This window comes from Epinephelus fuscoguttatus, linkage group LG11, assembly GCF_011397635.1.
Source record: "Epinephelus fuscoguttatus linkage group LG11, E.fuscoguttatus.final_Chr_v1".
Lineage (NCBI taxonomy): Eukaryota > Metazoa > Chordata > Actinopteri > Perciformes > Serranidae > Epinephelus > Epinephelus fuscoguttatus.
In genome coordinates this window covers 16,853,165-16,879,136 of record NC_064762.1, presented here as the reverse complement: position 1 = coordinate 16,879,136, position 25,972 = coordinate 16,853,165, and the positions used below count along the sequence as shown (strand labels likewise).

Genomic DNA, 25,972 nt, shown 5'->3' with positions numbered 1-25,972 from the left:
GTGCAGAGCCCTCGTCGCAGTTTGCAGCACGCTGGTAGGAGGAGGCTTATTAAAAGTGAGTGTGTGTGTGTGTGTGTCTGAGGGGAGCTGAAGGAGATTTAATTACCAGATACAGTGTGTTATTCTATTCATGCTTGGAAAATGTCCAAATGTTTCACCTTGGAGGAAATTGCCTGATTTGTTGTCTTCCAACATTAAGCTGTCGTCAACAGACCTGAAATAGCTTCTGCAAATTATCATCAGCTGCTGCTCTTTAGCATCATGCTGATGGCTTCTGCCACCTCAACAATCACTTTTATAGCTCCTTACTTAAATTATGCTTATGCAGAATATTTCACCTGCCTGTAATTTACTGTAAAACAAAAGCTAAATATAATACAGAGTGATTGTATGTGCTCCTCTCTGCTGTAATCTACACAGCAGCAGACAGCTTATAGGAACAATCCCTCACAGTGGAAGTAGTTTACATAGAGAGCCTGCTGTGAGCAATAATTTTTTTATTTTTAGAGTTGACTGCACAATGTATTCAAACTCTGTTTTAATTACCTGATGACAGCAAGTTTTCCACTGCATTTATTCAGGAACAGACTGATACACAACGATATCTGCACACCATCTGTTTATTTTAAAGTCATATTCACAGTTTTCTACAGAGGCTACTCTATCAAGGCGTTTCAAAGGTTTGTAATGTGTAACCAAAGACAGGTGATGCTTACAGAGTACATCAAAACATGTATAAACACTGCATAAACATGACTGCACCTGAACACTAAAAGAAAGAAGGCATGAGCAGCAAGACTACTTCAGTCAGGAAGCCTTTGCAGATACAGGACTAGTAACTTTTGGCATGATCTAATGCTTAATGGAGGTGGATATAAAAAAATATTTTATACTAAATTGATTTACCATTACGCAACCATCAGTAATGTCATTCTCATTCATAATCACCATGTAATTGGGGTTTTTCACACATTAATAATGTGTTTAAAGCCCAGTTCAGACCAAAGATTCAAGACGAGACGAAACCGTTTTAGGCGACTGGTTGTAGAACGTAAAGCACGTCACCTGTTTCTACAGCCAATCAGCTTGTAGTTAAGTCAGCTGGTCCGAGCCCTCTGTTTCCATCCTCATGGTGTGCCAGTGTCAGGCAGTAGGTTGCAGCTGCTGCTCGCTTGCACACATTCTCATTGTCTGATTAATTTCCACTGGTTATGTCAATCATTGTAACATATTGATTATGAATACAGTCCGTCTGATGCTCCGTTTGTTTCTGTTTTTCGCCGTTTCATCACTACTACAAATGCAGCTGTAGCCAGTATCTGACTATCACTATCCTCATTCATATTTCAAGAAGTTACAAATCATATTCAGCCACAAAATAAGCCTGAAAAGCTGAAAACAGAAGTACGGAGAGTTGTTGCATAGAGATGATACACCATCTTGTCTAGTTGCACTGGTGTGAACCGGCAGGCTTTTACAACATTGCAGAAGGGCGCATTTTTAACTCACCGCAAGTTTTAACTCATCTCGTCACAAATCTTTGGTCTGAACTGGGCTTTAGATTATAGCATCAAACAACCCCAATTCCAAAAAAGCTGGGACTCTATGTAAAATTTGCAAATATTTTTCAACCTATATTCAGCTGAATACAGTACAAAGACAAGACAATAATGTTCAAAATGATTACCTTAATTGTTTTTCTGTAAATATACACTACGCACGACTGAATTTGATGCCTGCAATGTGTTCCAAAAAAATGGAAAATAACTGTCTGTAAACACAGTTTGTTGTTGCATCTACAACTGCAAGTTCAGACTCTACCATGCAAAGTGAAACTCATATATCAACAACTTCTTTGGGCCTGAGCTCATCTGAGATGAACTGACACAAAGTGAAAATATGTGCTGTGGTCTGATGAGTCCATATGTCCACAACTGTTTTCGGAAATCATAGACGGCATGTCCTCTTGGTTAAAGAGGAAAAGGAACATCCAGATTGTTACCAGCACTAAGTTCAAAGCCAGCATCTGTGATGGTATGGGAGTGAGTAAGTGCCTGTGGCATCATGGGTAGCTAAGTTGCACATCTGTGAAGGCACCATGAATGCTGAATGGTAAATAGAGGTTTAGGAGCAACATATGCTGCCATCCAGATGACGTCTTTCTCAGAGATGTCCCCGATTGTTCCAGCAATGCAATGCCAAACCACTTTCTGTACGTAACAACAGCGTGGCCTCACAGTAACAGAGTGCGGTTACTGGACTGGCCAGTCCAGTCTCCTATTGAACATGTGTGGCGCATTATGAAGTGTAAAATACAACAACAGACACCCGGGAGTGTTGAACATCTGAGGTCGTATATCGAGCAGTAATGGGAAAGAATTTCACTTTCGAAGCGTCAGTAGTGTCCTCAGCTCCTAAACACTTGCTGAGTGTTGTTAAAAAGGAAAGATGATGTAACACAGTGGTAAACAGGCCCCTGTCCCAACGTTTTTGGAATGTGTTGCAGGCATCAAAGTCAGACTGAGTGCATATTAACACAAAAAAAAGTTTATCAGTTTGAACATTAAATATCTTGTCTTTGCACTGTATTAAATTGAATATGTCAAAAAGCATTTGCACATCATTGCTTCCTGTTTTTATTTACATTTTACCCAGTGCCCCAACTTTTTTGGAATTGAGATTGAACAAGTATTTGCAGCTTTAGACAGCTATCTATTCCACACACACACAAAAAAACCATATATAAGCAATTCTAACCAAATCAATCTATTTCCATGTAAAGTACCTTCTAAAACTAAGTAGTGCCCACAGACTCTATCAAATAAAAATAACAAATTTGCAAGTATGGATCTTACACCCTCAAATCTGCTCTGTTTTCATGACTGATAGAACACATGTTGCCACGGCATCTAGAAAAGGATGAAATCTCTTTCTCTGTCTTGTCATTTAACTTTGGGGGTGTTATTCTTCCTTCGCGGAAGCTCCCTCTGGACCTGACGGGCCCGCGTGCCGAAGCCCAGAGACTGCAGAGACTCTGTGATGAAGCGCTGCGTGGGAGAGACACACAGCATCACCAGCAGCTTGGCATCGCCACCTGGTGGAGAAGATGGAGAAGGACAGGAGAGGGGTTTAGACTGGAAATGTTTCAGAACAATTGAAATGTTAGATTACACGCATTGTGCTTTTATTGTTGTCATTTTTGGGCGTGGACAAATATCTTTACCAGAACATCTTAGTTTTTCGAGTGATTCAGTGTTTGGGTATGTTTGTGTGTATGTCAGAGTTGGGGTTGGTGTGTGGAATCTCTCAGCTAGATGCGGACATTTTGGGGTTGAATGAATCTTTCCCAGGGGAAGCAGACACTGGAGGCATGAGTCATAGCCAGGTCATAAAGGAGCGTGTGTGTGTGCGTGTGTGTGTGTCTCACCTATGGCATCCTGTAGCAGATGAGTGAGTTTGCTGTTCCTATAGGGGACGTGTGGTCTCTGCTCAGCCAGAGCTCCCAGGACATCAGACAGAGCAGAGAGACTGCGGTTTATGCAGGACACCTCCCACAGAGCTGCACCCGAAACTCCAGACATACCTGGCACACACACACACAAACACACATATTTCTTTGCCCTCAAGTGAGTTGCTTAAAGCTCCATTTTGCTATATTGTGTGTTAATACAGCTACAGTTTCCTCAAAACACTCAGGGACCAGTGTTCCCATGACATCTGTAAATTCAAGGAGCATCCTCAAGCACTGAGCCCCTCTCACCGACACACTCGCTCCCCGCCAAGTCCACCAGCTGCAGCTTGGTCCTGAACGGAGCTTGTGAGAGGCTCGGCCTCGGGGAAGGACATGGAGAATGGGAAGGGGAGCAGGGAGAGGAGGCTGTGCTCGCGAAGAGACGATCATCAGATGATTGGCGGGCAGTGGGGTTGGCACGGCGACAGCGTGGGCTCCACCACTCCTTCTGAGTGGAGCGCTGCATGTCCTTCTTGGCACTCTGTAGCCTGCGAGCTGAATGAGAGAGGGCAATAAAGTCACAATGCAGGAGTGTGTGACCAACAGGTGTCATTTATACTAACGTGAGTGGGTCTGTGAGTGTGAGTGTGTGTGTGACGGCATCTCACCCAGAGCCAGCGCGTTGGGGCTCTTGGAGGAAATGGTGAGGGTGACAATGAGGTGAGAGCGTGAGGAGTCAGCGTGGATGAGGGTGGGACTGTGAGCCCTGAGCTTCAGAACACTGTTGATGATCTGCATCACCTCAGAGGCGTTACTCACAGGCCTGTGAAACATATGAAACACATACGCCATTACCTCACATTTTATTCCTTAAAGCTGCTATAATCAATATTCATAATATTCCCAATGGATCAAATGACTACACATGTTAAAGATATAACTCATAGTGATAAGCACGCTGCAAATTTTCATCCAACTTGCTCTGTGGGGAGCAGCACCTTAACTTATTGTTCCAGTTTTACTGCCAGAAACGTTAACGCTTGGTTCACTCTCACCACTCTCATAGTGTCAGCCACAGCAGGTGGCCGCTGTCAGTGTTAAAGCTCTACAAACCCCACCCTACACTACCTGCATTTTACAGCTAAAGAGCCAGACACATCCCCTCATCACATGGCCTGAAACACGACTCTAAATGAATGCTAGTGTTGCTCCATATCTGCTGTATGTGTAAATAAGCAATTTAAGCCATATCATCTTTAAAGGGACAGTTCACCCCAAAATCAAACATACATATTTTTCTTCTTATCTGTAGTGCTATTTATCAATCTAGATTGTTTTGGTGTGAGTGGCCAAGTGTTGGAGATGTCAGCCGTAGAGATGTCTGCCTTCTCTCCAATATAATGGAACTAGATGGCACTCGGCTTGTGGTGCTCAAAGTGCCAAAAAACAACATTTAAAAAACTCAACAGCAATGTCTCTTTCCAGAAATCATGAGCTGGTTACTCAAGATAATCCACAGACCTTGTTGTGAGCAGTTTCATGTAGGAACTGTTTTCTTTCTACCAAACTACACCTGCCAACTGTATCACTGCGCAGAAGGAAGTGTGCATCTACTACTAGCTCACCTAGCACCACTGAGCTAGCTAAAGTTACAGCTCAACTGAGGAGGACGGCATTAATGTTTACATCTCACGCTGTCAAACGCACTAGCCTCTCGTCCATGAGTAGATGCACACTTCCTTCTGCATGATGATACGGTTGGTAGTTGTAGTTTGGTAGAAAATAGTTCTTACATGAAACTGCTCACAACAAGGTCTGTGGATTATCTTGAGTAACCAGGTCATGATTTCTGGAAGGAGACATTGCTGTTGAGTTTTTAAATGTATTTTTTTGGCACTTTGAGCACCACAAGCCGAGTGCCATCTAGTTCTATTACCTTCACGAGAAGGCAGACATCTCTACGGACGATATCTCCAACACTTAGTGACTCACACCAAAACAATCTATATTAATAAAAAGCACTACTTGCATAAAAGGAAACATGGGTTTTTGAGTTTGGGGTGAACTGTCCCTTGCTAGTTGCTGTTGTGTTTACAGCTTGTCTCAGCTACCCTGAGTAAAACTTGAAATTAAGTTTAAGGATGAAATAACATTTTCTGGTCCACTTGGGGACTCAGGATTTACTTATAGAATTTCTATGGAAAATAACTTAAAAAAAAAGTTGTTTTTTCACACATCCAGCAGATATGGAGCAACATTAACATTCAGATGGAGTTGTGTTTCTGGCCACTTCAAGAAAATTAGGACATCCTAAACTCCCTCTCTTTTAGCTGTATTTATGTCGCCAGCTAACATCTGAGAACTTAACTCTCTGCGGGTTCATCACTACAAGCAACTCCTTTCCCATTGGACGTCATTTGACATATTTTAACCATAAAAGAAGTATTGATTGGTGAATTTTAAAAAGAAATGCTACTCCAAAAAACTGTATCATCTAGCAGCAAAGTCTCATATCACAGATCCTTCATAACAGAGTATAAAAGCTTTCGACACACAGTGACCTCTGCTCCAACTGTACTCACTCCTGTGTGAGGGAGATGACCTGGCTGGTACCAGAGGAGGTAGTGATGACGTCCCGCCGCTGGTCGGCGGCATTGCCCTGCGTGTCTCTGGCCAGAAGGTCGAGCACCTCATTGTTGTACACCTCCATCACTGACACCTCCACTGTGTGGCTCTCTGCAGGCTTCTCAGAGATCAGCCTGGGTCACACACACACAAGAACAGATACACAAGCATGGAGACACGGAAAAAAGAAAAGGTCAACCAAATTATATTCTATCTCAGCTCTCAGTGCACATTATACATTTATAGACTGAATTTTTTTCACTTCTGATGGATTTCAGGACTGAATTATAATATAGTACATTACACCAGATCTACTGCTGTTTTCAGCACATCATAAACACAGTCTTCTCGCAGTCACCACACACTGTAAATATCACAAAAACAAACAAATTAAAAATGCCCTTTTTTTCTCACCGAAAGAGCTCAGCTGCAGCCTTGGGAATAACACCCTGCTGTGTCTCCTGCTGCGTCCCTGAGTGCTCCTCCAGCTGCTGGGATCCCATCATGGTGTAAGTCTTCCCGCTGCCTGTCTGCCCGTACGCCATGATACACACATTATAGCTGCAGGGCAGGGAGGAGAATGACATCCTATACAAGCTGAAGCCATGCAGTCACAACATGCTGTTTGTCGTGTATTTCATTGTTTGTTCTTCATTCACGCAGGGTAGCGTCTAATGAGTGTAGCTGACTGAACACATTATGATGATTTGATAGAGTGTATATTCTGTGTGCTTTTTCACACTCACCCATCCAGCAGAGACGTGAGGAGCGGCTTGACCTCCTCAAACACTGCATCCTGTGAATCCTCTGGTCCATGCACTCTGGAGGAAACAAAGAGCAATCATTAATAGGTAGAAACTTAAATGGAGTAAAACACATTGTATCAGGATAGTGTTTGATTTTACCTCTCAAACTCAAACATCTTGTTTTGCACTGGCATCCCCGATCTTATGCAATTCACCGTCACCGTGTCCTTTGAACAAACGATAACATGAACAAGTGAGGACGCTGAAGCAGCTACAAAATAGAATAAATTCTAAGAGTGTGTAAAACTCACATCACTGATCACAGACACCACTTCTTCTGATGATGCAGGCCTGACAGAGAAAAGAATTGGATTATTTTTAGCTTTTCACACACATAAAAAATCATCTCAGCTATCATGCATTAGTCTATATTGTTCTGATGAATCATGAGTTCACCAACTTTGACCCAGAGGTGGAGGGCTGGACGTGGTCGAAGGGTAGAACTGGTCGCACTCTGCAGTGAACCCTGATGTTCCCCCTTAGCTCCTGAAGCAAAACAAAGACAGTAGAAGGTCAGAATCAGAGCCTACAGTCTGACGCATTATCTTTGGACTCTAAACATGTGTCCTCACCACCAGTGCGTTATGGAGCTCTTTCCTCCTCTGCCTCTCGGCCCTGCACCTCTCCCTCTCCTCCTCCAGAGAGCGCTCCAGAGCTGCAACACCAGCTTGTAAGTCTGCACAGGAAGAACAGATAGATAGTTAAAGGGTCAGTACACTCAAAATCAAAAAGAGGAACCCTGAAACGCCTCCACCAGCCTCTGCACTGCCTTAGATAAACAAACATGTAGCTCAAGCTAAGTAGAAAGCAGTTAAGTGAATGAATGGCTGTTTGTGTAAGAATCAACTCCAAAGCCAGAAGCATCTGTTCTCCAGTGTAAATCTTTGAATTCAGGCCAAGTCTGTAATCCTGGAGCACACCTGGCACCACACACCTCCATTCACTCAGCACAGAGTGACATTCAAGAATAGTCTTGGTTAGACATAAATAGAACTGACTACTGTAGGAGGTTTTATTTCTATAGGTTTAAAGAGCACACTCAAAAATTCCATATACCGGCAACAAAACAGCTAAAATATCTTCTTTCAATGTAAAATGTGAACCTGTAATTTATTTATTGGTTTATTTTTTTGGCATACTTATTGTAAGACCATCACATTTCTCCTGGCCTTCATCAGGGTCATCCACACGTTGGTTGTTCTATACAAGTGTCGCTGTAGTTTTGATGTCTTTAAACTTCTTTCCCGTCTAAATAAAAATAAATAATATAACATGTACTTTGGATTGTTACTGCAATGTAATGGTGTCTTGTAAACCCATTAGGGTCGGGCACATGTAAGTGTGCATGACACAAAATAAAAAAAATCAATCAATATATAACGTGTCTTCATGAGGAGACTATTTTTACAGAGGGCTTATTGAGAGCGTCATTACATGATGCAACAACAGTCACCTAAAGGTCGATATCAGCACACCCAAAGTGCTTGCGTTGAACTACCAGAGGAACAGGAGAGAGCACAAAGTTACAGCCACAACAGCAGACAATATAATGTGAATATTGCTGCGTAAAAAGTTACAAAATCTAAAACATGGATGGGTCATACACATCTTCAACCTGGCAGCACAGACGATCTATATAATCAACACAGTTTCAAGCTGGACACTCAAGATTAGTGTCATCAGTTCAGTATTTCCCCTGTTCCTGAAAGATGATGTATGTTCTTGCAGAACATTATGATGTCACAGTGAATTTGGCCTTTGATCTTTTGGATATAAAATGTCATCACTTTATCATTTATCCTGTTCGACAGTTGTATGAAATCTTCTAGTCACAGCGACCTCTGACTAGTAAAATCTAACCAGTTCATTATTGAGTCCAAGTGGACGTTTGTGCCAAATTTGAAGATATTCCCTCAAGGCCTTCCTAGGATATCGCTTTCACAAATTGAATCAAAATGCTTTTGGTCACAGCTGTTGCCAGCGCGGAGGCTTAAAAAAGGTTCTGGGTGCTGTTGCTGCACCCAAGGTGAAACTTTCCCAATCTGCAGTTATTCTAGAGGACAGTATGCACAAACATCAGTACAGCAATAGGTCAACAGGCATCAGCAAATCCACTTTAATGTGTGCTTGGACATGTCTCTGACTCTCTTAAACAAAATAAGGAAGTGGTTCAATTGCTTTTAATGCTGGCAAGGAAAGCCATCATGGTGAAATGGGTTGGGGACAACCTTAATTCTGTATATATGTGGAAAACCGTGCTCTCTGAGGTGTGACTCTGGAAAAATAGGACATTATATTGATAGAAGGTCTCATTTTTTTCTGCAGAAGTGGAAGGAACCGTTGGAATCACTTGGACTTAAATATAATATGCACAGGTAAAAATTTGATAGATGACTGAAATGGGGACAGTGGAATGAATCGGACTGATGTACACAATAATTAATAAGCTCAACTCATGTAAATGCAATGCCTCCTTTTTTTGGACCAGTCTCATAATGTTATGTTACATTATAGTTTGTAAGATTGATTCTTGGGAAAATTTGAATGAAAAGAGTTATAAAAAAACATTCCCAATCATGTAGTTACAAAAAAAAAAAACAGCTTCAGAATCGATCTCTTTATCTGGGGTTGACACCATGATTCCACTAATGAGATATTAACCGACTTTGCAAACGCTTTGTAATGATGCATATTAAATCTAATTTGGGACAGATTTTCACTTTAATAGCCTGACAGATGGTTGATCACCAACCACACAGCCAGCACAGCTCTGTAAATTACGAAGTGCTCCAAAGCACATGTAGGAAATATGAAGTTAAAACCAATTTACATGCAATATAAAATTCAATTGTGATCAAAGTAGCTAATTAAATGCAACATAAATGTAATTAAGACAAATGTCCTAGTCGTTTAAATTACAACCGTAAAGATCTGATGCTAACAGGAAAGAGAATATTTTGTATTAAGTGAACAATAACAATAAAAGGTCAAGAAAAGCCATTTTTCAGCATTATATCCAGCACATGCTCAGAAAAATCAGTCACCACCAATCATGAGAGCCAACACTGACAAGCTGACTTGTGAGACTACATTAGAACAAGACACTCAACCTTGGACAACCTCGAAGGGCGGGGTGAGGGAGAAGAGGGGAGGGACAGCGTGAGAGGATTACCAGCAAACACACACTAATCAAGACACAGCCAGCACATAACCTGTAAACCACTTTAGAATGGAGAGACACAGAGAGTGTGAATGAGTGAGCAGGATGGAAAAGTTCATAAAACTGAGAGGTAGAAAAAGTGAAACCAGAGGGAGCAGATTTTTAAAATATCTATCCATCAATAACTTTTGACAATTTGAAAAGCTCGTCTGTGGTTTACAATACTTGGCAGCAGCTGAATAGACTGAGTAGCATATTAAGATGAGCAAATGCTGGTGCAGAATCTATTAAGGATAATAAGTTAATTGTTTGTTGTAACACCTGTTGTGCAGCCCACGGGACAGAGGCACTAAGAAAACTTTAATAAAATTACTAGCCTGCTATGAAAAGTTACATAGGATTCTTAAAATGTGTGCATGTGGAGCATGTAAATAGACATACATAAGTAATATTGGCTGATTGTTATTTGAATTTTAAGACTGCATCAGTCCCAAAAAATACAGGTGTACAGAGTCCAGTAGACTCTCCACAGTCAAGTGTGGTCAGAACACAACCTCCTATCTTATGCAATGCCACAGTGTCCTTTTAAAGGGACAGTTTGGATTTTCTGAAGTGGGGTTGTATGAGGTACTTATCCAGTCACCTAAAGAAACCTCAAACAGTTCAAGTGGAAGTACATTTAGACTATTTTTACCACTCAACCTTGCTGTCAGACAGCCCTTTGCAACGGGGAACTGAAGCCGATATATTGTGTTTTTCAAAGCCACCAGACTCCACTGACAAAAGCAGCGGTTTTAGCTCACTGAACAAAGGAGCTGCTCGTCTACAGCTGCCTCGATTGCTACTTTGTTTGTGTTATTGTGTGCCTTCAGTGAATCCGAACTACCCTTTTTAAACACAAAAGCCACACAATAACACAAACTAACTAATCAAGGCAGCGTTAGGCCATCAACTCTTCAGGAAGGTAAAATATTGTTTTTATCAATGGAGTCTGGCTTTGAAGAGAGCATAGGTAAGTTTGACTTTCAGTTCAGTTCCCTGTCAACAAGAGCTGCTGACGGCTAGGTAAAGCAGTGAAAATATTCCAAACATAGTGTACACTTAAACCATTGTTTTCTTTAGATGGCTGAAATATGATTTGCTGCTGCCCCCTGTCCACAGCAGTAAATTGCTTAGCTTCCATGGTGGTACTCCTGCCGGCTTCTCTAAGCTGGGGTCATGTCGACCACCATCTACTACAACTAATCCACTAACTATACATAAATGCCCAGCACTGATCCAATATTTTGACCCTTTAAATTAGAAACTACCACATCATGTCCAAATTTGGTTTTTCTAACTCTACACAATTACCAAGATGGTGCCAAACAGTACACCAAAATCCCAGCCTGAAGACATATCTTAAGAACCATATCCTGAAGATGATGTCAAAGACGCTGCACATATGTTAACTTATGGTGCCACACACTTGCATACTTACTCTGGATCTCGTCTCCATGGTGGCCGTTTAGAGAAGAGCTGGCTTGCGCTACTTTTTCCAGCAGCTGTTTGCTCTGCTCCTCCAGCTCAGTGGAAAAACTCAGATAAACTGCGAAAAGTTCGCTCAAGTCCTGCTTCACAGCCTGCCACACACAGAGAGAGGACATATGAATGGTGTACGGTTTTATGTGTGTGTGTGTGTGTGTGTGTGTGTGTTTCTGAGATCCCATACGACTTGCTTTACATGACTTTGGATGCTCACACTTTATTTTCAGTGTATTCTTACCTGGACCTCAGAGAGCAGTTTGGCGAGGGCTGATTGTGTTATCTTCTGTGCACTCCTCTGGTGCTGATGATCATCAAGGGCCTTGGATTCCTCATCATGGTCCCGACGGAGTTTCCCCTGACACTACAAAGACATATGACACCAACATACTTAATCTGCAAATAAGATATTCTCCCACTTGTATGTCATGCTTAAATGCTGCACAGCAAGTGAATATATGGCTGCACACCTGGAAGAGTTTTAAAAGTTATCCAGCTATATTCATTTTTGTACATTCATCTGTATTTTGATTGTCAGGGGAAAAGACAGGAGTACTTAACAATACAAATGATGTTTACTTTATATTTCCCAACAAGCCAAGTCTGTGAGCAAGCATGCACAGTATCAGGACCCTTGAACTAGCACTCTTGATCAAATACAAAGTGGGTCTCTATAATACACCTTCAAGTGAACTGGCAGATATGATCCAACTCCTGAGGCAGTCACTGTGGTGTAAAAATCTGTTGAATTTAAACCAAGTGTCGACAACATACACACATGCACACACACTTGGCATGAAAGGTAATACATTCATCTATAACAGAACACAATAGTGTGAACAGAGAGTCCAATGGGTCTATGTTTAAGCCTGTAAGTAATGAATGGCAGAAATCTTCTTACCTCTGCAAGTCTTAAATGAAGAATAGCATTCTCTGTCTCCAGCTCCAGTATTCGCTCCTCTTTACTCTGAAAACACAGTGAAACACAGCAAATAATCTGGGTTTCAAAAGCTGTATCTGAGCGTAGAGTTATTTGGAAAACATGCATAGTTAAACTACAATCTCCAAAAGTCAACTAATCTGACATTAAGCATCCACCAACAGTGATTTACCCTCAGTTTGTGCTCCAGCAGGTGGACCTGATGTGCAAATATCTGGTCACGGTTTATAAAGAGAGGCATTATTTCCTTATTAAAGAAAGTAAACTAGCAGAGGTGAGAATGGACAGCCTCGTCCCTTTCTTTCCCTCACAGCTGATCTAGTCGTGTCCTCTCAGGTCATATAATCCGATTAACGGTCAACAACAACTCTGTCAACTCTGCTCACCTGACTGCTTCTCAGAGGGGAGGAGGAGGACAGGCTATTCACATGGCAGTGTCTTCATATATAATGATAGTATGATGACTTTTGTAGTTTCTGAGGGCGAAATACAAGCAGGGTTTAATTTATAATAACTCTAATCAGACTTTAGTAAAACAAGGTTTAAAATGAGTAAATCCATATTTCAAATTAAGCAGAGGTCTGATGCACCATGAACAGTTTAGTGACGCCATGTTTATTTACTTAAACAGACTTTAAACTTAGTTAAATCAATAGGGACAAGCTCATATTGACATTAAAATAATCAATAAACACTTAATTAAATAAACACATACGTAATCAGTATGTTGTCGGCACCTAGTAAGTATAAAAGAGAGGTGGAGTGTGGGCGTTAACTGTTTAAACGGCTGCTTCACCGTGACAGTGAACGTTACATCGTTGCTAGCTAGCTAAAAAGTTGCTAGCTTAACGGTTGTCATGGTGGCTCGGCAAAATGACTCAAACTTCTACTCCTTACAGAAAAACTTGTCGGGCGAATTAATGGAAAAATATTGCGAGTATATATTGTGTATGCCAAACAGGTCCCCATCCCTTTACAGTCTATGAGAATGACACAACTAATTGACCGTGTATTGCTAACGTTACACGACAGAGGGCAGCAACGCCTCAAGAGAAGCGATGCGCAAAAGCAAATGAAGTAAACGAAGAAGAACGACTAGGGAGGGAGGAAGCACTTCCGCATAGTCACAGTTTATCAACTAGGCTGTTTGAAGCAGGACCTGTCACATAATGGCTAAATTAAAAGACAAAAGACGAGAGAAAATCAGCGTCGCCACTGAGGTAAGATGTGTCACTGTCTGTAGCTAAATTAGCTAACGTTAGCTGGCTAGCGGGTTAGCTCTTTAGCATGCTTAATCTGAACACACTTACAGATTTCTTTCATTCAGTCATTCAGTCATTCACAGTCATGTCTGGTGACTATCTCGGTTAATGTTGCCCACTCTTACCTTTACCTGCTGTCATGTCTCACCTGTAACTATTGTAGATTGACCGTTTGGAGGAGCGGCGGGCGCGTTGCCAAGACAACCTGGAGAGGGCTGAGTTCAGGAGCAGGAAGGAGAAGCTGTCTGACAAGGACAGGTAAGGAGGATGATGATGATGATGATGATAGTGGTGGCTAAAAAGACTTTCAAAGATAAAACCCCACACGAGTAAACACCTTACTAACTTTGCGGCTTGTCCTGAGAGTGAAACCCATATTTATGGTGCTGTCTCTCTCCTCTCTGCTCTACAGACAGGAGCTGGAAGATGAAATGACAATCATAAATGAGAGGGTGCAAAAGTTAGGTAAGTCTATATCCACCATACCATACTGTCCACATCACTGTAGGTATATACAAGAATGTACTTTAATATAAAGCATTCTGTCCTACCAAGTCTATTTATCATTTATATTTCCGCATGTGTACAGTTTAGATAAACAGGAAGAACTGTTGTAGGGACTAAGCTACAGAGTTTCCATCAGAACAATGATGGCAACCCTGTAATGTAACATTCAATGTTATTATAGTCTATTACTGTACATTTCTTTCCCACAGGCTGTCACTGTGATGAACACTTAACACTAATCCATAGTGCCAGGAACAATCCCTGTGTAATAACACTGTAAAATCAAGCAACCATTTCACCAGTAAATTATATATTTTAATAGTTTAAACACACACTGTAAACATGTAAATTGCTGTCAAACATAATTGAAGCAAGCTGCATACACTGTCACATCAACCTACCTCTTATAAGCAACCTCTTACATTTATATTTCTGTATGTGTTCTAGTACCATTTGCACTTGTTAGTTTGTTAACCAACTCATTGTGGTGGTGTTGTTTTCACACACACTTACACACATATATACACTGATCAGTCAAAACATTAAAACCACTGGTGGGTGAAGTGAATCTTGTCACAATGCAATATTCTGCTGGGAAGCCTTGGGTCCTGGGATCGTGACAAACAGCTCAATACGACAACCTCACCTCAAAATTCCCCACATCCCAATCTGAGAAAGCATTTGTGGGACATGCTGGTACCTCAGGAGGTACTCCCAGTCACGTTGGGGCTGACTTGTCAAGGTATGGACACAGGACCTTTCAGGGGTGTCCTGTCATGTCGTGTCTCACACCATGACAGTGGTGGCAGATACTTTGAATCCTGTGGGTTGTGAGGTGGGGTATCAACACGTCCCACGGATGCTCAATCAGATTGGGATCAGGGGAATTTAGAGGCTGGGTCGGCACCTTGAGCTCTTTGTCGTGTTCCTAAGTCCTACTTGGTCTGCTGCAGTATTTTGGTGGATGGAGTGAGTCAAGTGGCATCCACATGAATGCTAGGACCCAAGGTTTCTTTGGTTTTAATGTTGTGGCTGATCGGTGTGTGTACATGTACCTTTGTATATAGATATTTATATCTGTACTTAATAGTTAAATGTTTATGTTTACCCTATCCAGCTTTATTGTCCTTGGTTATAACTGCATGCCTATCCTGTATATGTACTTTAAGAGACATGAGAAAGAAAAAAAATGTAGTCAAATTCCTCGTTTATGCACACGTACTTGGTGATTAAAGTTGATTCTGATCTGATTTTAGTCTGTCATCACTACAGTACGTCACCAGCAGAGCAACTGCAGGTTTTGTTCCCTCAGAAGGTTTCATATTTAAGGGAAAATAATGGGTGCCATACATTAGTGCCTTCACTTTAATCTTGTTTGTCATTTCTAGACAAGGAGCTGCAGACGTTAAGAGGAGAGAATCGCAAGAACATGCTGCTGTCAGTCGCTCTGCTGGTCATCAGCGCTCTCTTCTACTACATCTTCATTTACAGTGACGAGGACGTCTAATAGGACCTGGTATCTTAAAAGGACCTAATGCTCTGAGAAGAACAACCACCTCAGGACAATGTTGTGGTGACACAAAGATATAAGCTCAAGGGCTGTGTTGATGAAATACTTCAGTTCTGCCTCTAGATGGCACCATCGTCATTGTCTTGATCTCCTCTGGTGCACAGTCAGGACCCCAATACAGCTTCTTGGACTGAAGTAACTCATGAAGGTGAAGTGAGTGACAATTTTTCTCATCTTGTGTACAGTCACAGTCTATATTTTCATCACTGTACAAAAATCTTACTGTTTATTATGACATGCAACATGAAGAGGGATTTATATACAGCAGTTTGACCCTTACTAAATAAACTATGAATATAAAGTTTGCCTTATGCCACAAATAACGCCAAAGTAATATTACTGTGTTTTATATGACATATCAAAGAAATGCTTCATCAAATGGTGCCAGCCAAGTCTGTTTGTCCTTTCAGTCACATATAAATATCTGACGATGCATGGTGCACGTGATGCGTGCAGTTACACAGATGAAAATATTTGATACATTTGTTTTTGGAGTTGTACAGTATGTTTTAAACAGAAGAAAAGAACCCGAAGAATGTATTTTTGTTTTGATACTCATGCCAACCATTCACCCATCTCCTAATAAAAGCTGCAATATGGCAAACATGCTGACAAATTACTCTTTTGGAAATATGCATGTGGAACATTGTGTAATGAGAAGTGGGTTGGGTTATTATAACTGATCTGTTTTTCTTGAAAAAAATAAAATTTACTATATTTGGAAGCATTTTAATTGTGTTGTTTGTAGGGTCCTTATCTGCAGATGATTCATATTTTTATTTATAAAAATATGGCCTTTGTAAGTGGAGTTTATTACATGATTCATGGCGGTAATACGGGGCCAAATTTCTCATGATTGTGTGTCATTTTTGAAAGCAATTTGTGTTTTGCTTTCAACAAACAAGACCAACAAATAGTACAACAGAAGATTTAACATGTAGGAGGCCATCACTTCTCAGTGGGTGAGATGTTCTGATCAGGAAGTTTATTGTTTGACACTAGACAAGAGGAGGAGGCGTAATTCTTCACCCTGCGACACAGTCGTGGTGTGAACAGTGTGGCGCTTGGGGCAGTCTGAGGACAACACTGTAAAAAGTTTTCTTTACTCTGAGTGGATAAAAAAAAAAACCTAAGACAAGAATCACTTAAGTGTGTCTCCTCTCCATTAGCTGTGTTCCCATTCAGGACTGAATTAGATTTAATAGGTGAAGTAATGGCAGAGCTTTTTTTCACCTAGTTTCTTAAACTGTCAATTACACACACAAAACGTGTGAACATAGTAAATTAATGACTTGAATCCCATTATCTGGCACTTATTTGGTCACCTAACCAGACCTTTATCATTCAGTTAGGAAACCTTTTCTACAGTTTTCAGTTTTGGTGCAATTCAAGTGATGGTTCTCAGATTATAAAAGGAGAGTATCAATGTATTAGCACCTTATTTGTCATCATGGGGCAATTGGTTACGCAGCAGTGGGATGACTACATTTAGCATACATAAAACACAAGGCACTGCATTAAACACTAAGACCAACATAAATGCCAAACATAAATACTCAGTAAAATACTCAAGTTTAAAAAACAAACAAAAAAAAAAACAACAAAATTAAACCACGTGCTACTGTTTCCACAGACCACAATCACTAGAAAAATGTTGGTCTAAGTTTCTGCAAACCACATATACGTTACTTTTGTACGTTATTACGTAGCAGATACATTAAAACTACATTTCAACAAGGCTGTGGCTGAGGTGTGGTCAGGACGAGGCACAAAAACTACTTGGTCACAGTTAGGAAAATATCATATTTTGTGGGCACAATCCCCGCTGGAAAAACACAGCCCGCTCTCACCAGAAAAACAACCACGCAGTTCGACTGCGCAGGCAGCTTATTATGGTCAGTTCTTATGTTTATTGTAAGGAAGTGCCTCCTAGTGGCTGTAGTAATTATTACAGAAGCAGAGGAAGTGACATTACGTATCATAGAAAGTGACAGAGTTCACTTAATGTTGCACAAATATCTAAAATTTCTGTAGGGTAGGAGGAAGGGGTGGTGGATGGGTCAAACAAACACAGGACTTTCACCCAGGAGGCCAGAGTTCGCGTACTGAAGTCAAGCTAACTTCTCTTAACAATTTAGCCTAGGTTTGGGTTTGAATCTGAAAGAAACAGAAAAATTAGAACTTCAGTCAAACTTAACAAATGCCCATCTAAATAAGGGTAAATAATGCTCTTAGTTAAACTACCATAATAACATACAGGATAAACTAAAGAGAAAGAAACTGCTTACCTGCACTGCTGCCCCATGTGACGATGGAGGAAGAACGAGTGAAATGGTGTACAGGTGAACTCAATCAGGTTAATGAGTGAACAAAGAGTGAAAGGAACCAATCAGTGCTGAGGAAAGGGGAGCGAAGGAAGTGAGGTAAAGGATGGACAGTAAGGAAAAGAGGTGTCAAAATAAAGAAAATAGGAAACTTTAATACAGTGGTAATATAAGTTGTTTTCGGGCTGGACATATAAGTCAGCGGAAATCAACCTGTTCGGGTCTTTATAAAACAATTATGTTTGGTGGCTAAAATCAGCCGGAATAAGAACGACTTGTTAAAACAAAACCAGCTTTGTTGCTTGTTGGTCTCAATCAGTGGTCTGCAGGGTGACATGCCTGCACCCATCCCCTCCACCTCCTAATGACAAAGTCAGATCATGCACTGGGCCTGATTTAGAACTGATGTATGAAACATGCATATGTAACATAGTCATGGTTAGCAGAAATACCAACATTTTCCTCAGGCGACTGGGCTGTGTCCTCCTCGAGTTCAGGAGGGAGGTGGCAGAGGCAGACATTAAAGTAGTTGATGTAGAGGAAAGGAACAGTCAGACCCGGTGGATTGTGCTTTCTTACATAACATAACATTTGTTGTAAAGACCCCGCACAGCTTCCTGTGCAGTCCCAGTTGTTTTGCTGCAGACACTGAGCACCTTATTGAGTGCATTTTGGTGTTTGACCTAGACAGACTGAAAGCAGCAGATAATAGAGAAGGGGAGTGCAGACTCAATGAAAGATCGATGAAACAGTGTTGTCAGGGTCCTGTCAACCTGAACTTAGAGAGTTTCCTGAGACAAAGGAGATGCTGCTGGCTTTTCTTTAACACCATGTCACTACTCTCTAGTGTAGTTTCCGATTTTTTCTTTATAAGACTCCGCTTTTTCTACACTCCATCAGTTACTGTACTGTCAGGAGATGGGTGAGTATGTCTAAAATCAGTGCATGTGTCAATAGTCTTTGACATATTCAGTACCAGAGACACCAGTTTAAAAGAAGGGGAATTTCCTCTCTGTGTAGCAGGCTCACTGTGACTGTATCATCAACAAACGTCAAGATGTGTTGAGGTCATGCATGCTGCAGCAGTCATTCATGCACAATATGTGGGTGTTATTGACGGTTTGGAACACTGACCATTTACTTTCACTCTTGCATCCCGAGGACATCTCGAATCTAGCCGTCAATAGCGTTGTTTTTGATAGCACACATCGGACCTATGGTTTAGGAGAAGATGTCAAAAATGTGTTTTTAAAAAATTCAAAATGGAGGAAAACTCTGGTCAAGCGGAACTTAAGGTTCTTGAGGGTTTTTCTGTAGAACACATTGACCTGGACTTGTGTCTTGAATTCAAGGCCTAGTCCACACGGACCCGTGTACTTCTGAAACCAAAGTTTTTTGGGCTCCGGTTTCCAAAAAAAAAATTCGTCCACACAAGTGGTGTGATAAAAAAATATGATATCCACACGAAACCGCAAAACCCGCTACCAAGTGATGTAATACACATGCCAAAGCAGTAGGTGGCAACATAACTTCTAACGGAAAGGCCATTTTAACCAATCAGTTGTCAGAGTCAATACCGGAATAGAGAAGTGTGGAAAAAAATCACAACCCGATCCACAAAAGTTGCGTGACCTAATTCAACAGCAGAGGCGTCTGAACGACCAACTATACTACCACGAAAGCAGCGACGGGCCTGCCAACGGAGGTCCGACCAGAACCTCCGTTGGCAGGCCCGTCGCTGCTTTCATGGTAGTGTAGTTGGGGTAGCTAGCAACAGGAACAGCCTCCTTCGTTGGTCGTTAGGTCAAGCAGCTGGATATGCCATCCAGAGAGAAGATAGCACGTTCACAAATAAAGTTAGCACCAGCATATTTGTTTGGTCTGCCATTTCACTAGCTATTTACCGTCGCTCTGGCGTCAAACAATGGAGATAGGTAATAAAATACTGCGGTTATCCTATCTACACGCAACCACTGGCACTGGAGTCTTCCAAAAACTTCACCCTGGACTCCGGTTTCAAAGAAATGTGGTTTCAGGGGCCCAAAAGTGCGGTTGCGTGTGGCCAAGCAGCCAAATTGCATAGAATAATACACATTTTCAGAAGTACACGGGTCCGTGTGGACTAGGCCTTAGTCAGTTGGACTGACAGTATGAGGGGCGTGGCCTTTCCAAAATTGCAACTTTGGGCACTAATCATAGTGCCACTTCCAATCAGTGGCTAAATTTCCAGAAACCTTAAGGAAAAAAATGATAATAGAGAGTATAGAGTTTGTAAGTCTTATTTCTGTCCTGCATTTAAAGGTTCCTGATGTATGAAGACATATTTAAAAATAATTTTATAACTGTAGTCTTTTCCATTTCCCAATTATGGGCTCAGTTTCCTATATTATAAGTAAAGCTAAGGCTGGCAATATTCCATAATTTTCTGTCAACAAATCCAATTTTAAATAGACCAAAACCAACAATGTGTTAGTCTGTTTCCTGATAATTTCCGTCTTTCCCGGGCTGTGTGATACTAAGCCCAGTGCCCATTGGTTCCTACTGAAAATCTTTTAAAAAATAAGAGTTTTTAATTTATACTTGCATTTAAAAAAAAAAAAAAGACGAAATTATTCTTTAAAACATTGGGCACTGTTGTCTTTAGCAAACTTTATTCTAATAGGAGAAAATGGTGCATTTGTTGGGGACTATTTTCAGCTGTGGATTAATACACATTTGGCCTGCTACAGTAGTAGTGAGTATTTCAAGCATCAGTACTCAAAATAAACTGCAGTGCACATATTCATCATAATAAAGAAACATGCGACCTAACATTATGCAGTATTGCTGTGTTTTTAATAGTTATTGGTCAACAGTGGAGCTCTATGACACAGAGGAATAACTGTATATATATATCAGGTTTTTTTCACACAGAAGCTACTTGTCAACTTCTTGTCCTTGTCTTCTTGACAATGGAAATATAAAACATAAGCAGACTCATCCTTTAATTAATATCATTTCAGGTCCTTTTCTTTTGATACACAGGCGGAGAACTTTGGTTGTGGAAGGAAATCAGTAAGATATATTACAGGACAGCCCAGCAAACAAGTGTTTGTTTGCCCTCCCTCCTACACACTCTATTATCACCAACACAGTCCACAGCACGCCTACACACCCTCAATCTCTCAGCCCCACATTAAACAAATGTAAACAAGACCATTATGCAACACTTCAGTGTGATTTAAAAGATGATTACGGCCACTGATTGTGTTAAAATATTCATTTTCACGTTGTGGTTGGAATTTGTGCTCATTTAAAACATATACCATGAAATAGGTAAAAAAAAAAAAGTCACAAATTAATCTGAATATTTTGTAATCATTTAGTGCTTTTGTGACATTAGTGTTTCATTTACAATAAAACAATTGTGGGGAAAATTGCAATACAGTTGCTCTTCCTAAAATATATAAAAGTAACAGTCCTTTTACTTGAGCGCATGAGCTGCTCCTGCCCAGGACAGGTTAAGTGGCCTCAAGTCATGAAAGAATGACTTACTGTACTGTTTTTAAAAATGTGGCCTGTCTGAGCACCAAAATGTCAAATGTCACTTTGAATTCTTTTGGTGCTGAAGCAGAAGGATGTTTGAGCTCGATCGCTGCAGGTGGAGGTTCAGTATCTGCACTCAGGTCAGATATCGTTATGTAAGTTTGAGCATCTTTTCAGGTATTGAACCTTCCTGGCTACCTTTTTTTTGGCCAGTTCGCTTCAGCCATATGACATAATAAAGGTTTCATAACAAATGTTTGGTCAGATTTCAATTGGAATTAATATGTGTCTTGTAAGCTGTAAATGAACCCCTACATGTACATGTGTGGCTACATGTGGATGCAGTGTCAGTACATTATGTACAGTTAATTTATTGTTTATCAGAGATTGAAGAAGTTGTCAGATCTAGAAGTAGAAGAAGTCCTGCACTCAAAACTTTAAGTAAAAATACAGAAGTGTCATCAGCAAAATGTAATTAAAAGAGCTGCATATGACATTATGACACTGCATTAATATAGCCGCAAACAACTACTATAACGTAAAGCCAAGCCCTTCTGTGCGGAGTGTTTGCATGTTTTCCCCGTGTCAGCGTGGGTTTTCTATCGGGTACTCCGGCTTCCTCCCACAGTCCAAAGACATGCAGGTTAATTGGTGACTCTAAATTGGCTGTGAGTGTGAATGGTTGTGAATGCATAAGGCGAAATTTATACATGTGCGTCAGCTCTATGCAGAGCCTACAATGTAGCCAACGCAGGTAGCCTATGCGTTTGTGAGCATTTAAGCAGGGTTTATACCACCAGTTGGCGGTGGGGTTTCTGTGAAGTGCTATAAAGTTGAATTGGTTCAAACACACATTAAACATGGTTTAATATTCACAAATTCAAAAGCTCGCAGGATTCACAGACAAAGCACTTGTCTTTATCTGGACACATTTTCCCCACAAATACAACATGCTAAAGTTTTTAGTACAATTCTATAGCATTTTACATTGTATAAATTAGCCTAGTGGCTAGCGGACTTTTCCTCTGCTCATACGAAGCCAGGATAAATCATACACAAGACTCAAAATGCAATTTTGTGGAGGCATTATTGTCTTCACAATTTATGTTTCTTATATGTAAAATTAAAGTAAATAAAAGCTTTCTTTGGGCGGCACGGTGGTGTGGTGGTTAGCACTGTCGCCTCACAGCAAGAGGGTTGCTGGTTCAATCCCGGGTGTGGGAGCCCTTCTGTGCGGAGTTTGCATGTTCTCCCCGTGTCAGCGTGGGTTCTCTCTGGGCACTCCGGCTTCCTCCCACAGTCCAAAGACATGCAGATTGGGGACTAGGTTAATTGGTAACTCTAAATTGTCCGTAGGTGTGAATGTGAGCGTGAATGGTTGTTTGTCTCTATGTGTCAGCCCTGCGATAGTCTGGCAACCTGTCCAGGGTGTACCCTGCCTCTCTCCCGATGTCAGCTGGGACAGGCTCCAGCCCCCCCGCGACCCTCAACAGGATGAAGTGGTTAGAAGATGAATGAATGAAAAGCTTTGTTTCCACTGAGGGAAATGGTTTCATCTTACAAAAATAGACAGGAGGTCTGTGTTGCCGCGACGTGTAGTTACATTTCTGGGGAGGTACACGTCAGGCTACAACGTAAGGTACGGCATTGATCTGACGCATAAGTATAAATCCTGCTTTAATATGGCGACCTGTCCAAGGTGTATCAGCCTCTCGCCCAGTGTCAGCTGGAATAGGCTCCAGCTACCAACGCTTTGAGTTGGTTGGTAGCCAAAACAAACCACCAACCCAAGCCTCGCTATTTGATGATTTGGGAATGAGACACAACAATAAACTGCCTTACTTTAGAGTACAAACAGCACTTTTAAAGTTTTGTCCTGTCTAGTACCTGCTGAGATTAGATTTGTCTTTATTTGTTCAGTAACTGTACTTAACTTTATGAAGAAAAAAGTGACCTTAGATGACTCTGACACACTCGACTTGAAACCATGACACATCATTTTGTTGTCTCACAATTATATTTTTAGGTTTAAATCACTCCTGCATTCATGTTCATGCTCCTTTTACAAAGTTTCATTTCATGCTATTTAACCCAGCTGTCATCCAGAGTGACGTGTAAACGTATCTTGAGCTTATTTATTTTAAATTACCAGCATCAAAAGCAGCTAAGAGTAAGGTATGAAGTCATCACACTCAGATAATAATACGGAGTCATTTTTTTTCAGTCCTTAGGCTGGTCATTGCCGACTTTCACCTAATTTCTACATTACTCATCATCGCCGTAGTCAGATTGGTGATTAATCTCTTAATAAGTAAATAGGAGATTCTCTTGTTAAGAAGATGAGAGCAGAGTGAAGTGGAGGGAGAGGACGGGAGAGTGACGATGGGTGACATTGAAGGTGGGGAGTTAATTTGTGATGGAAGTGCCTCTTAAGAGCAGAGCCGTCAGGTGATGACAGCTACGCTAGCCTCTACTGACCGAGGTGGGAAAGTTTGTTTACTGGGAGGGAAAGTAGAGGAGCATCAAACAAGGTGAGCTGATGTTAGGTAATGAGACTGAGTGAGGGTGTGAGTCATGGAGAGCCCGTAGAAGTGCCACAGTCAGTGAATTGGCAGCTCAGTTGTGCAACAGAACTTGTATCTGCCATGTTATTACCTCCCAGGTCATACTGACCGGTTTCACTCAGCAAATCATTAAAGATACATCATACTTTCTCACCATGCCTGAATTGTTGCAATGAACTTGTTTAAAAAAAATGTCGAAATAATAATAAAAATTCTTAATATTTTTTGTCACTTTGACCTGATTGTGGAAAATGAGGCTGAAAATGAGTTAAATGGTCCATAAAGCCAGAATGTGTTTGACCTTTTATTGCCCACTTCCCACTGTGATGTTCTCTCAGATATCTTAGAGGCACAGTTTTTTTTTTCTGCCAATGTGGAATCCCAAAGCCCTCCTCTCTTTCAGTTATGAAACATGACAAATCACTAATCCAGTATGGCAGGAGACTTTCACTGCCTCCCACAGTTACCCTTTAAAGTGTGACAAACAGTGCAACAGTCAGATAGTCTGCAAGACAATTCAGAAGCTAATCCATCAAGGGTGTACATTTTGTTTCAGCATTTAGGGGACACTTAAAATAGGGGGGTTGGAGGGTTCACTGCCAGAAAATTTGAGCGTTAAACACTTAATTTCTTGCATTATGGTGAATGTTACGCACCAATTTATGCCTTTTCTGCATGAATTTATGTTGTGAATGTCCCCTCGAAATCTACACGTATGTAATCCATAGATGTAGATATCAACCTCCTGTCACCTGACAATACAGTAGGTCCAAAACAGCCCATTTGAAGAGAGGACGTCAAAGTGAATCAAAGAAAAACTATGATATAATGTAAAGTACTCTGCAAACAAGACAGACAACATTGTTCCTGTCACTTTTTGTATAGATTGATCAATAACATCCAGGTCAATTATTAATTTGTTTTGTTGAGTAAACAGTTGAATAAGTGGAACAAGATAGCACCTGACACGCGTCATTAATTCACAGGTATGGGTTAGAAGGGACCTGCCACACCCAGTAGTAGGTACAGGAGGTCGTTATCAGGCCATGAAATGAGCTTTTGTGGCCGTAACAGTTACAATGAGAGAAAGGAGAAAGTTAGGTAACATAGTAAGAGCGAAAAACAAACATGGGACTCCCTAAAAATACAGGGGTTTACCCTGATGGGTGTGATTTAGCAGGACATAGCGGAGCTTGTCTCGGCAAGCCCTGTGAGCTCTAATTGAGAGAGGGATTTGTTGGTTAAGGTTAGTAAAAAAGTTGTGGATAAAATGAATAGATTTCTGGGGCATCCACTAGCCCCGTGTACAAAAGCTGTGAGACCCACGCAGGACTTTCACCCAGAAGACCCCTGGCAACAGATGTGGTCTTCTGCTGCTGTAGCCCATCTGCTTCAAGGTTGGACGTGTTGTTGGTTCAGAGATGGTCTTCTGCAGACCTTGGTTGTAACCAGTGGTTATTTGAGTTACTGTTGCCTTTCTATCATCTTGAACCAGTCTGGCCATTCTCCTCTGACCTCTGGCATCAACAAGGCATTTTCACCCAGAGAACTGCTGCTCACTGGATATGTCCTCTTTTTGGGACCATCCTCTGTAAACCCTAGAGATGGTTGTGTGTGAAAATCCCAGCAGATCAGAGCAGCCCGTCTGGCACCAACAACGATGCCACGTTCAAAGTCACTTAAATCTCCTTTCTTCCCCAATCTGATGCTCGGT

General features: G+C 41.1%; 3 protein-coding genes across 3 annotated transcripts in view; 2 read left to right on the top strand and 1 right to left on the bottom strand.

The window, feature by feature from the left end:
* The window catches only part of mettl24 (methyltransferase like 24), a 356,006-nt gene that overhangs the window by 229,403 nt on the left and 100,631 nt on the right, over window positions 1-25,972 (top strand). The gene's annotated exons all lie outside the window — the stretch shown is intronic.
* kif25 (kinesin family member 25) lies at window positions 676-12,804 on the bottom strand. Its single transcript, XM_049589405.1, has 15 exons — window positions 12,679-12,804; window positions 12,468-12,533; window positions 11,808-11,930; window positions 11,523-11,664; window positions 7,455-7,558; window positions 7,283-7,368; window positions 7,134-7,173; window positions 6,982-7,049; window positions 6,823-6,897; window positions 6,491-6,637; window positions 6,034-6,210; window positions 4,120-4,274; window positions 3,761-4,006; window positions 3,428-3,583; window positions 676-3,094 (listed from the first exon to the last, which is right to left on the bottom strand). Exons 1-15 carry the CDS (start codon window positions 12,745-12,747, stop codon window positions 2,943-2,945), a joined length of 1,806 nt encoding a protein of 601 aa, XP_049445362.1. The 5' UTR covers window positions 12,748-12,804; the 3' UTR covers window positions 676-2,942.
* On the top strand, window positions 13,208-16,569 carry ccdc167 (coiled-coil domain containing 167). The gene is made up of 4 exons (XM_049589426.1): window positions 13,208-13,726; window positions 13,932-14,026; window positions 14,181-14,233; window positions 15,664-16,569. The coding sequence occupies exons 1-4, from the start codon at window positions 13,676-13,678 to the stop codon at window positions 15,780-15,782; spliced, it is 318 nt and encodes a 105-aa protein (XP_049445383.1). The 5' UTR covers window positions 13,208-13,675; the 3' UTR covers window positions 15,783-16,569.